Consider the following 17377-nt stretch of genomic DNA (forward strand, 5'->3'; position numbering starts at 1 on the left):
GAGTGGGAAAAAAGACAAGTGAGCCATGGATTTGCACAGTGCAGCAGTCAAAGCATGTTACAACTCTATTTTCAATAAATAAAACTACACTATGAGCTATTTCTTTGTCTACTTCCAATTTCTTCATTTTCATCACCCCAACTGCTACCTGCTGGCATTTATATCAGCTGGAAGTAAATATCCTAGCTAGCAGACACTGTATAAGTCTTTGATAAATTAGCAGATAAACATACACATTAGTGGAACAGTCAGCCCTAGATCTCTTTGAGGACTGTGTACTCTGCATAAAAATTTGGAATAAAAATTAGCAGCATTCTGAGCATTTCATTTTGGCAGAGAATATTAGGATCTTTGCTAGGAGCTGCAGTTCTTAAAAAAAATTAACAACAAAAGCATAAAAGAATTTTCCAGTTCATTTTTAAAGCATCTGTGCATCCTAACACTTCAAAGGAAATTCTACACTCATAGAGTTAATACATATAAAAGGAAAGAGAGCTTTGAAAGTAGGATTTTAGATGTTCTTTGCTTAAAAATTTAATGAGGCAGCTGGGCCATATTTCAGATCTATGTTTTCGAAGACATTGCTGTCAGAATTTCCATATCCGTCTCAGGAAAGTACTTTATGAGGCAACAATGAGTCGTGCATTTCAGAACGATAAGCAATGACTTCCACTTGCCTTTCTGTCTATTTAACAGACATAAATATGCTCACTGGTAATTTAGATGTAAACTGGTTTCCACCTAACAAGGGACTATTGAGTATGCTCACGGCTTTTTTTTTTAATTGGACTGGGGAGGCCAGAGAACATTACTTCTTTGTACATCATCAGCTTTAGAAATACAAATGTTTGAAACATAGAAGTTAACTAATCTTAACAAGGAAATTGGATAGGACATAGTAGTTTGACTTTGTTCATCTAAGTTATGAAAGGGAAATTAGTTAAGATTCTTAATTCTATTATTTGATAGTGATAGAGTGTATGTCAACTACTTAAGTGGAGATGTATTCAGTATTTATGATTTCAGTAACAAACAATCGTTGGCAACTTGATGAGCCAGGAAATGAACATACTTGACCTAGTAATTACATTTGTACCTACAAGACTGTTAAATTTTGCAGTGGGAACTAAGGAGAAAATTAAAAGGGGAAACAAGTATTACTAACACTTCTGCAAATGTATGCTAATACAATCATTAACACAAATGTTCTCAGAAATGGATCTATTCAAACAGAAAGCACAGTAATAAAGCAATGTTCAAAAACTAAGGGGCAGCACAGTAGTGTAGCAGAGAGTACAACACTTTACCGTGCCAGTAATTTGGGTTCAATTCTCATCGCTGTCTGTAAGGAGTTTGTACATTCTCCATGTGACTGCGTGGATTTCCTCTGGGTGCTCCAGTTCCCTTCCACATTCCAAACACATACGGGTTAGCGTTAGTAAGTGGCAGCCATGCTATGTTGGCACAGCCTTGGACGTTGAGGCAAATGATGCATTTCACTGTATGTTTTGATATTTCCATGTACATGAGACAATAAAGCTAACATTTAAAATTCTTAAGTCACTATTTCAAGGCTTAATTATCATATGTCATGTTGGTTCAAATGGGATGATTTTCAACTGCTGGCTGTCCACTTCTTACATGAAAGATAGGTAACCAGTAATGGAAAACTGGGGGAATAAATGGTGCTCAACAAAGTCAACTATAGCCAGAGTCCCTCATAGCAATTTTCAAATGAGCCTTTGATTTGGGGAAAAGACTAACTACTGAAAATAGCGTATGTGTACATTAATATTTAAACCAGATTCGAACTGGAATCCTGATGCATAGTTGAGTATGTATATATAGTTGATGTATATCATATAAGGTCTACTTACTTGTACCAGATTTGAACAACTTAACAAATATTGATAACTGCATGGAAAATGACTCAGAAATTTGTTGGATTTTACTGATGGAATCTTCAGCCGCTCTGGGCTCTTAATAAAACTGTTCCCTACTACTAGACCTCTCAAAGCTACCATCACCCAACTTCCATCCCTCCCACAGATGCAATCACGGACTCTGCAACTAACTGGGAGCACATTATTGATAATGAAATCATGCCACAAAGGACTGCCATACAGCCATTCCACAGACTTCAAGTATTATTTTTTTGCGTTTTAACTTGTGTAAATGACTAGCTTTTGCACACATTTTCTGTGCGGTGAATTGACTTGTCTTCAGAGGACATTTGTCACACTAACAAAACCAAATGATAGTTGTGGAAAAGAAGTGGAAACAAATATTCAGCTCTACTCTGCAATTGGTTACACTCACTCACTATCCCTGCAGGTCTGGGGAGAGAGCTTAGCACCGTAGAAAATGCACTATAATAGTCTTAACCTTTCTTTTCCTGCTTCGTCAAGCTTGAAATTTCCAGACGAAGGGAGCATACAGTGAATGTAAATCCAATTTAGTTTAAAGGATATAAACAGTTCATGGGCAATCTGTATTCTGAAGCCATTTTTTGCCATTGCTTTGATCATGGTAACTTTTGAGCACTGAATTCTGATAGTTTTCTGAACACAAAAAATGACAATCAGTACATAAGTTCTGTGACACTTCTTAATATTAAAAGCACTTTATTTTTTGCTTTTCTCTTTATATTATCTTCTCTGATCTACAGTGTCTATAAAAAGTATTCACCTCCCCTTGGAAGTTTTTTATGCTTATTGCTTTATAGCATTGAATCACAGTGGATTTAATTTGGCTTTTTGACACTGATCAACAGGAAAGACTCTTTTGTGTCTTTTGTGTGTAGACCAATTTCTACAAATTGGTCTAAATTTATTACGTATTAAAACCACAAAATAATTGATTAATTACTCACTCTCTTCCTAGTATTTAGTAGATACACCTTTGGCAGTAATTATAGCCTTGAGTCTGTGTGGATAGATCTCTATCAGCTTTGCACATCTGGACTCTGCAATTTTTTCCCATTCTTCTTTATAAGACTGCTCAAGCTCTGTCAGATTGCATGGGGATTGTGAATGAACAACCCTTTTAAGTCCAGCCATAATATCTCCAAAGGACTGAGGTCTGGACTCTGACTTGGTCACTCCAGGACATTAACTTTGTTGTTTTTAAGCAATTCCTGTGTAGCTTTGGCTTAATGCTCGGGGTCATTGTCTTACTGGAAAACAAACCTCCAAAGTTGCAGTTCTCTTGCGGATTGCATCAGGTTTTCCTGCAGGGTTTCCCTGTATTTTGCTGCATTCATTTTACCCTCTACCTTCACAAGCTTTCCAGGGCTTGCTGGAGTGAAGCATCCCCACAGTGTGATGCAGCCACCACCGTGCTTCATGGTAGCTATAGTGTGTTTTTGATGATGTGCGATGCTTGGCTTACACCAAACAGCATTTAGTCTGATGGCCAGAAAACTCAATTTTGGCTTCATCAGACCATAGAACCTTCTTCCAGCTGACTTCAGAGGCTCTCACATGCTCTCTGGCAAACTCTAGCTGATATTTCATGTAAATTTTTTTCAACAGTGGCTTTCTCTTTGCCACTCTCCCATAAAGCTGTGACTGATGAATCACCCAGGCAACAGTTATATGTGCAGTCTCGCCCATCTCACCCATTGAAGATTGCAACTCCTCCAGAGTTGTCGTAGGTCTCTTGGTGGGCTCCCTCACTATCCCCTTCTTGCATGGTCACTAAGTTTTTGAGGATGGCCTGCTCTTGGCAGATTTACTGCTGTGCAATATTCTTTTCCATTTGGAGATGACTGATTTAACTATACTCCAAAGGATATTTAGTGACTTGGAAATTTTCTTGTATCCATCTACTGGCTTGTGCTTTTCAATAACCTTTTCACAAAGTTGCTTGTCTTCATGGTGTAGTTTTTGCCAGGATATTGACTCACCAGCAGTTGGACCTTCCATATACAGGTGTATTTTTATTAAAACCAATTGAAACACCTTGACTGTACAAAGGCCTCCAAAAACAGATTCCCATTTAACTACAACAAGAGAAAATCTGCAGATGCTGGAAATCCAAACAACGCACACAAAATACTGGAGGAACTCAGCAGGCCAGGCAGTATCTATGGAAAAGAGCACAGTCGTCGTTTTGGGCTGAAACACTTTGGCAGGACTGGAGAAAAAAGCTGAGATGCATAGTGTCCTTTTCTCCATTTAACTAATTATGTGATTTCTAAAATCAATTGGTTGCACCAGTGATGATTTGTTGTGTCAGATTTAAGGGGGTGACTACTTATGCAGTCATTTATTTTGTGTTTTATATTTGTAATTAATTTAGATCCCTTGCAGAGATTTGTTTTCACTTTGACATGAAAGAGTCTTTTCTGTTGATCAGTGTCAAAAATGCCAAATTAAATCCTATGTGATTTAATGTTGTAAAACAATAAAACGTAAAAAATTCTAAGGGGAGTGAATACTTCTAATTGGCACTGTGTATTCAGTGCAACTAAAACAGTCACTTATATGCTTTTGCAACACACACAAAATACTGGTGGAACACAGCAGGCCAGGCAGCATCTATAGGAAGAAGCACTGTCGACATTTTGGGCTGAGACCCTTTGTCGGGACTAACTGAAAGAAAAGATAGTAAGAGATTTGAAAGTAGTGGGGGGAGGGGGAAATGCAAAATGATAGAAGACCGGAGGGGGTGGGATGAAGCTAAGAGCTGGAAAGGTGATTGGCAAAAGGGATACAGAGCTGGAGAAGGTAATGGATCATGGGATGGGAGGCCTAGGGAGAAAGAAAGGGAGAGGGGAACACCAGAGAGAACACCTGCACACACGCTGAGCTCGTTGACTTCATTAACTTTGCCTCCAACTTTCACCCAGCCCTCAAATTTAGCTGGTCCATTTCTGACACCTCCCTACCCTTTCTTGATCATTCTGTCTCCATCTCTGGGGATGGCTTATCTACTGATATCTACTATAAGCCCACTGACTCTCACAGCTACCAGGACTATTCCTCTTCCCACCCTGTCTCTTGCAAAAATGCCATCCCCTTCTTGCAATTCCTCCGTCTCTGCCGCATCTGCTCTCAGGATGAGGCTTTTCATTCCAGGATGAAGGAAATGTCTTACTTTTTTAAACAAAGGGGTTTCCCTTCTTCCACCATCAACTCTGCTCTCAAACGTATCTCTCCCATTTCCCACACATCTGCCCTCACCCCATCCTCGGGATAGGTTTGCCTTGTCCTCACCTCCCACTACCACCCCACCAGCCTCCAGGTCCAATGTATAATTCTCTGTAACTTCCACCATCTCCAACGGGATCCCACTACCAAGCACATCTTTCCCTCCCCCCCCCCCATTCTGCTTTCTGCAGGGATCGCTCCCTACGCAACTCCCTTGTCCATTCGTCTCCCCCATCCCTTCCCACCGATCTCCCTCTTGGCACTTATCCTTGTAAACAGAACAAGTGCTACACCTGCCCTTACACTTCCTCCCTCACCACCATTCAGGGCCCCAGACAGTCCTTCCAGGTGAGTTGACACTTCACCTGTGAGTTGGCTGGTGTGGTATACTGCATCCGGTTCTCCCAGTGCGGCCTTCTATATATTAGTGAGATCCAATGCAGACTGGGAGACCATTTCGCTGAACACCTACGCTCTGCCCCCAGAGAAAGCAGGATCTCCCAATGGCCACACATTTTAATTCTACGTCCCATTCCCATTCTGATATGTCTATCCATGGCCTCCTCTACCGTCAAGAGGAAGCCACACTCAGGTTGGAGGAACAACACCTTATATACTGGCGGGGTAGCCTCCAACCTGATGGCATGAACATTGACTTCTCTAACTTCTGTTAATGCCCCCTCCATCCTTCTTTCCCCATCCATGATTTATTTATTTTTCCCCCCTCCCCTTTTTGTTCTCTCTCTGCCCATCACTCTGCCTGTTCTCCATCTCCCTCTGGTGCTCCCCTCCCTCCCCCTTTCTTTCTCCCTAGGTCTCCCGTCTCATGATCCTTTCCATTCTCCAGCTCTGTATCCCTTTTGCTAATCACCTTTCCAGCTTTTAGCTTCACCCCAACCCCTCCGATCTTCTATCATTTTGCATTTCCCCCTCCCCCTCCTACTTTCAAATCTCTTACTATCTTTGCTTTCTGTTAGTCCTGTTAAGGGTCTCAGCCTGAAACGTCGATAGTACTTCTTCCTATAGATGCTGCCTGGCCTGCTGCGTTCCACTAGCATTTTGTGTTGCTTGAATTTCCAGCATCTGCAGATTTCCTCGTTTTGACTTATATGTTTTTATTTCTGTGATTAGATAAAATTACGTAATGTTTGAATTACTTAGTGTTTTTCTACGGTATTTACTGAATGAATTTTGCAAATATTTTTGTTACGCTAGCAAATTGCATGGACATTTTAAGCTCAGATGAATCTGTTGTAAAAAAAACAGGTAGTTTTTTCACATAGTTATTTCCTTTTGCTTGTTTTTTCTTTCCACTCTTTTCTATAAGTGTACACCCCAGATAAATACTTTGTGGATATTTTGTGATATATATGATTATATGATATGTATGTACAATATCTGAAATACATCTTATGGAAATATTTGTTTGATTAACTTTAATGAAAAAATAAATTACAAAAAAAGAAAGATGCAGGTACTGAATTAACAATATGATTTCCTTCCGTTTTACCATTGGGCCGAATTCCAGAACAGGTTTCTGCTTCTCTTCTAATTGTATCACAGATTATTTTTGGTATTCATCTGAGGGTCAAAAGCCTACTCAATTTCTTAGCCTTTTCATCAGAAATAAGAAGCAAATGTCTCAAATGTACCTAAATCTATACTTCTTGAATTTTTGCACAGTTTGTTCAGTGCATGTTACATAGATCAAACTATGAAAACTGCACCTGAAAACATGCTCTCAAACCTGTTAAGCAGCATCAAATATGAATATAATCTCTTTGGAAATAAAATCTATCATCAACTAATTTTTGCTGTAGCTGAACCAATTCTTGGTCTTTCATGTGCAAACCCTTGTGGTTCTAAACAAAATCCTCTTATGATTAAAAATAACTCATTTTAATAGATCCTTGCTTCAAGAAATAAAAGTGTCAACTGCCACTTTCAGCTCCGCAGTAGTGACAGAACTCCAAATTGACTCATGTCCCTATATAAAGAACCACTTGTCCAATTGTTCAGCATACTTTTACATTTTTAAAGATTTTTTTTTCCAAATTCTGCATCTCTCTGGAGGCTACCAGCTCTGTCAATGATAGACAATTATCAGCACAATTCAGTGCCTGTTATACACAGCCGTTAAATGAGAAAATGCTGCAGTCACTGGAACTTTGACAGGCTCACTGACTCAGATGACTCCAATTACTCAGCAGTGTTCAAATTGGTGATCTTGCTGTAATCAGGTGTCACTGATCAATGAGTGCCAGATTTTATTGGTTGTGGCTATGCACATTTAAAAGAAATCTTTGAGAACCTGTGTATATGGTCAATACATAAATCGGTAAAATGTTAAATGAGACCATAGGTGAAGCCTTGCAACATTTGATAGGTCAATGATATGCCAACATCAAGGGAAATATCAATGAAGTAAATGACTTTAAACAAGTCATCAATTTGAAGGTTATTTTGTAAAAATGGTCATAAGGGTACCAATGGTCTACATATCTCAATTAGTTTTTCAAAAATATACTTTAGTTGCATTTTCCAGTACTATCTATCATTATTATAGTTATTAATAACAGCATCGAGTGTGAGCATACTTTGGATCCTGTGACCTTTTATTGTCAATGTGAATCAGTAGAGGCAATTAAACTTCACTTCACACTTGAGCTATCCATGAATATTTGACTCTTCCAAATCTCTAAACTTTAACTTAATTTAATCCATTGTAATACATCTATGGATTATCCTTTCAACTAAACTTTCAACAACTAAAATGTAAATACTTTATGCAATTTATAAGCTAGACAGTAATAAGAAATTTCAATTCAGATTTTCATTTAGGATGTCCAGAGCTAAAACACTTCCTGCATTAAATTAAAACTGAAGTAAATGCATAATTCTGCAGCTATACACCTTATTGAGCATGCAAATAATGCCTGGCAATCAGAATGTGAATATACCCGGACATGTTGAATTCATGAATAAAGCAGAACTTTCAAGAGGAATCATAAATGTCAATTTCTAAAACAGAAAATCATCTACTTCAAAGAGTTCTTCATGTTTATGTAAATACATGATGAACTGTTTAATTTGTGATTCATATTGATCTCTAACTATGCAAAATAAGCCCATATTTCACTGCACTTTTATTGGCTAGCAACCTTACTACACTCTGGACTGTGTCATATCTGCTTTTTCCACCATTCCTGTGAATATTTTGATTACTGGCCTAGTAATTACAGTACTTTAAAAACATTCTCCAACTTAATAAAATTACTCAGAGAACCAAGCAACATTTGCAAAGAGAAAAACTTAAAAACAGATTTGACAAAAGGTTATTGAAATGAAATGGAATATTTCTTTCATTGCGTAAGGCATGCGACCTGCTGACCATTATTAGCATCTTCTGCTTCTAAGTCAGATCTCCCTGAAAGCCTCAAGTACTTTGCTTCTGTGCTGATAAAATTACATCCATTTCACAAAATAGGCTCACATTATAGACATTTAATCAATATTGATACTGTTTGTACTGAAGTATAGTGCCAAAATATTGTTGGCTTTTGCTATTTGTTTCCAGTAAATATTCATATTATATGTAGGCAAAATTTGATATATTATTGATTCAATGATATACAGTGGCATGCAAAAGTTTGGGCACCTCTGGTCAAAATTTCTGTTACTGGAATAGCTAAGCGAGTAAAAGATCACCTGATTTCCAAAAGGCATAAAGTTAAAGATGACACATTTCTTTAAATTTTAAGGAAGATTACTTTTTTATTTCCATCTTTTACAGTTTCAAAATAACAGAAAAGGAAAATGGCCCAAAGCAAAAATTTGGGCACCTTGAATGGTCAGTAACACCCCCTTTGGCAAGTATCACAGCTTGTAAATACTTTCTGTAGCCAGCTAAGAGTCTATCAATTCTTGTTTGGGGGATTTTTGCCCATTCTTCCTTGCAAAAGGCTTCTAGTTCTGTGAGATTCTTGGGCCATCTTGCATGCACTGCTCTTTTGAGGTCTATCCACAGATTTTTGATGATGTTTAGATTGGGGGATTGTGAGGGCCATGGCAAAACCTTCAGCTTGTGCCTATTAATGTAGTCCATTGTGGATCTTGAGGTGTGTTTAGGATCATTATCCTGTTAAAGAAGCCATCCTCTTTTCGTATTCAGCTTTTTTACAGATGATGTGATGTTTGCTTCCAAAATTTGCTGGTATTTAATTGAATTTATTCTTCCCTCTACCAGTGAAATTTTCCCCGTGCCACTGGCTGCAACACAAGCCCAAAGCATGATCGATGCACCCCCGTGCTTAATAGTTGGAGAGGTGTTCTTTTCATGAAATTCTGCACTCTTTTTTTCTTCAAACACACCTTTGCTCATTGCGGCCAAAAAGTTCTATTTTAACTTCATCAGTCCATAGGACTTGTTTCCAAAATGCATCAGGCTTGTTTAGATGTTCCTTTGCAAACTTCTGCCACTGAATTTTGTGGTGAGGACACAGAAAAGGTGTTCTTCTGATGACTCTTCAATGAAGGTCATATTTGTGCAGTTGAACAGTGCACCACCACTCCAGAGTCTGCTAAATCTTCCTGAAGGTCTTTTGTAGTCCGGGGGTTTTGATTTGCCTTTCTAGCAATCCAATGAGCAGTTCTCTTGGAAAGTTTTCTTGGTCTTCCAGACTTCAACTTGACCTATACCATTCCTGTTAACAGCCATTTCTTAATAACATTATGAACTGAGGTAACGGCTACCTGAAAACGCTTTGCTATCTTCTTATAGCCTTCTCCTGCTTTTTGGGCATCATTTATTTTAATTTTCAGAGTGCTAGACAGCTACTTAGAGGAGCCCATGGCTGCTGATTGTTAGGATAAGGTTTAAGGCGTCAGGGTATTTATAAAGCTTTGAAATTTGCATCACCTGGCCTTTCCTAACAATGATTGTAAACAAGCCATAGCTCTAACAAGCTGATTAAGATCTGAGACCTTGCTAAAAGTTATCTGAGAGCTCAAACATCTTGGAGTGACCAAACTTTTGCATGGTGTTCCTTTCCTTTTATCCCCCACTCTAAAATTGTACAAAACAAAAATAATACAATAATCTTGCTTAAAATGTCAAAAAGAATGTTTCATCTTTAACTTTATGACTTTTGAAGATCAGTTCATCTTCTGCTCACTTAACTATTCACAGTAATAGAAATTTTGACCAGGTGTGCCCAAACTTTTACTGATATAAAATAGGACAAAAGTTAGAAAAAAAAACTATTTAGTTGCCATCCAATCTATTTACATTCTTTCATCTGCAAAGTAATGGAAGGAGTTATCAATAGTGCCATTAGGTGGTATTTATTCAGCAGTAACCTACACACCATTGTCTCATTTGAGTTTTGGAGAAGGCCAGTGGCCTTTACTGCAAAGTCAAAATAATTTGTTTTAGTATCAAAGTGTGTATATGTAGCACGTTGAGATTCACCTTCTTGCAGACGTCCAGAATAGAACAAAGAAGTACAATGGAATTTATTAAAACTATACATAAACAATGATTGACAAACAATCAATGCGGTAGAAGGTAAACTGAGCAAATAAAAGTAAGTAAGTAAATAAACAAATGATACTGAGAGCATAAGATTTTTGGGTCCTTGAACACAAGCCTGTGGGTTGTAGATTCAGTTCAGGGTTGTGTTGAGTGAAGTTATCCACACTGGTTCAGGAGCCTGATGGTTGTAGGGTCACAACTGTTCCTGAACCTATTGAGATGGGACTTCAGGCTCCTGTACCTCCTGTCTGATGGTAGTACCAAAAGGAGAGTATGGCCTGAATGGTGGGGACCCTTGATGACGGATGCTACATTTTTTTTGTGGCATTGCTCCAGGTAAACGTGCTCAGTGGTGGGGAGGGCTTTACCCCATTAGAGGAAGGTTTTTAATCAGAGAGTGGTTGTGTGTGGAATGCACTGCCTGAGTCAGTGGTGGAGACAAATACACTAGAGAAATTTAAGCGACTACTAGACAGGTATATGGAGGGATTTAAGGTGGGGGGTTATATGGGAGGCAGGGTTTAAGGGTCGGCACTACATTGTGGGCTGAAGGGCCTGTACTGTGCTGTAGTATTATGTATATACCCATGATGGACTTGGCTGTACCCATCACTTTCTGTGGCCATTGGTGTTTCCATACCAGGCTGTGATACAAGCAATCAAGATTCTCGCCACTGTGCATATATAGAAGTCTGTCAAGGTTTTAGATGACATGCTGTGTTGTATTAAATGTTGTAAGATATTGGATGAATATCTGGTGGGTAAGATGGCAAGTTAACATCTGAGCATGTGAGGTCTGTATGTTTGTTAGCGACTAATGTTTGCAGAGTAAACACTGTTAATGTCTGTAGGATGTTTGCTGACAGCAGCTTTGTTCTTTCTTTCTTCATCTCAGGCACCATTAAGTGCAAACGTCTGGCTAGCTCACTTGATAGATCTTTTTTGGATTCAGGCTTATCCCTTTTATCTAATATTAATGTTCAGTTGTAAGTCTGAAGGAATGTTATGTCCAGAACTTTGGTGGACTAATGGATGATGAGTGACCATTGGAGTGTCTAATTGATTATGAAGGACTGCATCAACACACAGAATGTGTTTGAAAAAAAGACAGGTTATGTTAAGACAAAAGATCAAAGAGCTTGTCTGTCTTGTGGTTACTCTATGCTTGTGAAGCTCATATTTATTGGGATGCTCTTCCTGGTGTTGTTGGACTTTGCCCAGACCTGAAATCGTGATTGGTACCTGGGATGAGTTCACGACTAAGTCAGAGTTCAGAATTCCACTGACAACAGCAACAATCAAGTGGTGAGCCCTGAAATCTTTGAGGAAAGTTTTTGTGACTTGCTACGTAGTATTTTGTGTGGTTTATTTGTGTTTTCTATTTTATGGTATTAAATTGGGGTTAAGTTAATTCGTTGTGCTTGTACACTTAATACCACATCTCCTGGTTCCTAAGGCTGTCATAGCTGGGGTGGTAGTGGGGATAAGCTCCCATTACCTATAAAGTGCACCAAATGGCATGTGTCTCTAACCGCCTCTGACAACCAGGTCCAACTCTTGGCCATCAAGTGTGGCTTAGCTACCAGGCCCAGCACAACTGTTTCGACTAACGGGGGGCAAAGGTGGACCCCTGGACCCTCAAAATCAGTTGCTTCAGGCAGATGAGGCTCGTCATCCTTGGATGGCAGCCAGCCTAGGAGAAGGAAAACTCTGATTTTAAACCTCCGCTGCCTTGCGGCCACACCCACCCACGGGAAAGGCTTCGGGAGAAAACCCTAAGGAGGAGATCTGGAGCCAGTATCCCTAAGGCAGTTTGATGTTGTTTACAACTTCAATCTGGCAACCTCTGCGATGATACTGGTACCAAGCTGTATCAGCATTTGCCTTTCCCTTCAACTACATCAGTGTCGTAGAGAGGGGGAATCTGCTGCATGGGCAACAGCCGGTTCTTCAAATCTTCCTGCCCAGGCTTACATCCTGGAAAGGACACAGCCCCCAGAGGCGCAAACCCATGATCCCCTGTGATTGATGGCTGCTTACTACTAATCCTGGACACTACAATAGTCTGGGTCTGATCAACTCTGCCCATTATACATGCTGAATCGATGCAAACTTCTAAAAAATGATTTTGATCTAATCAAAGGGCAATGACCTAAATTTCAGAGATGAAGTGAAAGTCACCATATATAACAAGGAAGATTTGACTGACTGTGGCATCAAGGACCGCAAGGAATACTGAAGTCAATAGCCATCAAAAGGAAAACTTTTCAATGGAAGGAGTGGCATCTTGCACAGCAATATATGGCTGTAGTCATTAGTGATAAATGAAACCCTAGAACTTCAGTACAGGAGTTACTTGGGGAAATGTCTTTTGTCCAGCCATCTATTTGCAGCATATAGTTAGAAGTGGAGATGTTCACTGATGACTACATAATAGTTATTCAATTTATAAAAAGAAAATGAAGGAATATTTTATGCAGCAAGAACTAAACAATCTGCATGCAAGGATTGACAGGTGGAAAGTAACATTCAGATCACATTTATAACTTATGGTTTCGATGGTAACACTGAATGCATGCAACAGCTCTTTTTTAGTTAAAAATCTAATAAATTTGACTTAAAATGTTACTAAAGATACCTTTTTTGAGGTAATTTATGCTTAATGATCATCACAAATAGTGAAGGCGCGAGCAATGGTGAGGCAATTCTGGGGGATGAGTCGAGATGGTGTGATGAAGAATCGTTGCAGATGGAGTTCAGATGCCCATACAACTGGGCCAGGTGTGAGCTGATTTGAGGAGCTTGAGAGCAGCTTCAGTCTGGGCAGTGAAATCTGGGCCTAGGATGAGCCGCCGAGTGGCATAGTCTAGGCCCAAAACCTTTCACTGCATTGGGGCCCCAAGTCCCAGTGCGCTGTTTGGACAATCTCAGCACCAACACAGACAGACTGAAAATACAGGGTGTTGGGATCCAGGGCAAAAACCGATTTCACTCATTCTCCGCGATGGTCACTCCTCTCTCCATGGTGCTGAGGCCATTAAGACTGCCCCGGCTGCTCTGCTTTGAGCCCACTAATATGATGAACTCATAAGCGAGGCTATGGGCCTACTCCAGCTGCTCCATGCTCAGATCCGTTAACTCAATTTTGGTTTGGAATGTTATTTGCTTCAATTGTTGCCATGTTTTGTGTTGTTTTTCTTGCAAATTTTGTATTGGTCTTTTATTTTTACTTTAGTTTTAATTATGTTCTTCCAGGTTTCTTGCTTTGTGGCTACCTATGAGTAAGCAAATCTCAAGGTTGTATAATTTATACACTCCTTGATAATAAAATGTACTTGAACTTGAACAAGGTTGCTAGGCAGCAACCGTCTCCAACAATAACTATTGTTAACATTTAATGGAATTATCTTCACTGAGTTCCCTATCATTAACATGCTGAGCATCATAATTTGATCAAAAATGAACTTCACAGAGCTGCCATGTAAATTGTGGCTCCAAGAGCAGTTCAGGGACAGCAAATTACTTATTTCCTGACATCTCAAATCCTTTAGTTTAACATACACAAAAGCCAAGACTATGTTATCTCCTCCAGTTCTTCCCCTGTTGTCTTTTCTGTAAGCCTACAATTCTATTTCCTGTTTAATCACCCAACCTCTTTTCCTTCTGATATTTGTGACACACTAATTCTATAACACAGACATTCCATCATCCTCATTTTCTCTTATGATGTGCATATGTGAATATGAATTGAATAATTAATTTGGGGGCAAGTTATTAGATTACAAACTATCCAAATGTGGGGACATTACCATAAGGTACAAATACAATAATGGATTGGATCATCTTGGAATGAGCCAACTATCCAGATTCATTCTGCCAATAGTTTGTTTTCTCAATGTGGGCAAATGGTTATTTTTATTATGTAATGTCTATATATTTTCTATTGAATAATACCATGTGTAATTCTAAGAATACCCAATGTTTTCATATAGTAAGCTTGTATAATTGACACATGGTGAGCCAAATGAGAGGAACCCATACACCCAAAAGAGATCTGAAATGGTAAATGCTAGCTGAACCTGGGGTTGCATATGTTGGAGTCCTGTTGTCAATGGCTTAATGGGCTTTAACAGATGTTAGTCATAGATCTTCAAAAACTATTCAAACAGATTTAAATCAATATGAATTATATTTTGAAAGCAAAAGAGTAACAAAATGCAGTAAAATGTAGGAAATGATTTATAATGTTATAATTAATCAAATAAAGCATTGGGCCTTCAACAGATCAGATATTTCACACAGAAAGCAAGAGGGAAAAATAAGGATTGATCCATATACAGCTGCTACTTCCTATGGTTACTCTGGGGAAAGATAAGCTGAAGTTTAAAAGGGGTCTCCACGGTTAATGGGAAAGGAAAAAAATGATGAAAACTTATCAAACTATACTTGAGAGATGCATTGAACTTATACATTATCCATGCTCCTGATTTTACACTCAACTTGAACAAATTGAAAAATCACTTTCCTTTTTGTCAAGCTGTAAAATACCTTCTAAGAAATGTTTAAATAATCTCAATTCTGTCCTCATTGTCATTAAATTATTAAGTAAGACACCACTATTGTTATTTAGTGAGATTCTTCTCAGCCAGCAGACCATTTGAACTTTTCGGCTACATGAAGATATCAGAAAGAATAGACTTACGTAACACAAGGTGGCACAACTTCTCCTTGAGGAGAGCATGGTTCTTGATCCTCCAGCTGTGGACATTCTTTTCCACCACCAACTGGAAACTGGTTAATACTGGATGTTCTGGTACGAAATCCTTTCGGAGATGTTGCACTGTAGCAAGTCTTTGAACAAGGGCTCCACTCAGACCATTCTGATGTTTGACAGTCCTTTGGGACTACACAGGACTGGAAAGTGATTGGCAACTTATGTTGTGTGCAGTGCCTGAAAAAAGACAAACATTTAATCAGTTTAAAACACAAACATGAGAAAATCTGCAGATGCTGGAAATCCAATGCAATGCACACAAAATGCTAGAGGAAATCAGCAGGCCAGGCAGCATCTATGGAAAAGAGTAAGCAATTGACTTTTCAGGCCAAGACAATTCATCAGGCCTAAAAAAAGGTCTCAGCCCAAAACATCAACTGTTTACTCTTTTCCAAAGATGCTGCCAAGCCTGCTTGGCTCCTGCAGCATTTTATGAGAGTCGCTTATATAGTTTAAAGCCATCTTAGATCATAAGACCATAAAACATGGGAGTAGAATTAGGATATTCAGCCCATTATGCCTGCTCTGCCTTTCTATCATGGCTGTTTAATTATCTCTCTTAAACCCATATTCCTGCCTTCTCCCTGTAACCTAGGGCACCCTGTCTAATCAAGAACCTATCAACTTCCACCTTAAATATATGCAACTACTTATGTTCATGAATTCCACATATTCACCACTCTCTGCTTAAATGAATTCTTCCTCATCTCTATTCTAATGGCACATCCTTCAATTCTGAGTTTCTGCCCTCTGATTCGAAAAAAAAGGACACATCTTTGCATCCACTCTATCTTGGTTTTTTAATATTGGATAGGTTTCAATGACAACCCCCTCCCCCCATTCTTCTAAACTCCAGCGAGCAGAGGCCCAGAGTCATCAAACACTCCTCCTAAGTTAACTCTTTCATTCCTGGGATAATTCTCATGAATCTCCACCAGACCCTCTTCTTCTAAACCACATTGAGTAAATGCCCAGGGTCATCAAACACTCCTCACATGTTAACCCATTCATTTCCGGGGTTCATTTTTGTGAACCTCCTCTAGACCCTCTCCAAGCTCACCCTTCCTTAGATATGTGGCCCAAAATTGCTCACAAACTCCAAATTTTAGAAAACAGTATATGAGTTGAATTGTTTCCTGCTCAAATACTTTATAAAATAATTTGCACCAGTTTTGAAATGAAGCTAAACACTACTGATTACAAAATATCAACACACCCACATTAATCAAGAAACTCACACACCAGCCACACACATTGAGCCTACACCTCCCACTCCATGGAAAGGTTTCATCATCTTTGAAGACATAAACAAAATCAGTGGCATAAGTGAAACAACTCATCAAGCCCTAGCAGAGTAAAATTATGTTTGTAAACTAGTAACAGAAGTTTAAATTGTTGATTCTCAATTGTGATGGTATTAATGGACAATTGTTTCAAAGAAAAATATAGCACAGACTAGGCTGAACAGTTATTGAGAAGGCTTTTGACTGTAATTAACATTGAAGAATGTTGTTTTCCTCCACTGTTATTTGATCAGATGGGAGCCAGTTACAAGCACATGATTGTCTTTACTCACATTTCAGAATGCTCTGTTAAGTACTGAAGGATCTGTACATTTGAAGAACTATAGAATTGCAGGACAGATTTGGTACAGAAAGGAGCTGGTTGTCCCATCATGTCTGTGCTGTTTCTACTCTGGTTCAACTCATTAATTCCCTTCCAGAATTTCTTCTGCACATTCTTGAAAATATTTCTTCACCAGATATTTATGAATTCCCTCCCAAAGGCCATAATAAAACCCGCCTCCACCTCACTTGCTGGCAAAGCATTCTGGATTCCAATCTCAAACTATATAAAAAAAGTTCTTCCACATCCCACTGTTAATTCTCTTTCTTTTTATTTTAGCCCTCTATTTCT

General features: G+C 38.9%; 1 protein-coding gene across 1 annotated transcript in view; it reads right to left on the reverse strand.

Moving 5' to 3' along the window:
* Nucleotides 1–17377, reverse strand: part of thsd7aa (thrombospondin, type I, domain containing 7Aa) — a 406075-nt gene that overhangs the window by 197668 nt on the left and 191030 nt on the right. The window contains exon 3 of the mRNA XM_059972618.1: nucleotides 15389–15637. Within this exon, the coding sequence (XP_059828601.1) occupies nucleotides 15389–15637 (249 nt within the window). The remainder of the gene's footprint in view (nucleotides 1–15388; nucleotides 15638–17377) is intronic.

The sequence above is a fragment of the Hypanus sabinus genome, chromosome 6 (genome assembly GCF_030144855.1).
Source record: "Hypanus sabinus isolate sHypSab1 chromosome 6, sHypSab1.hap1, whole genome shotgun sequence".
NCBI classification, from domain to species: domain Eukaryota; kingdom Metazoa; phylum Chordata; class Chondrichthyes; order Myliobatiformes; family Dasyatidae; genus Hypanus; species Hypanus sabinus.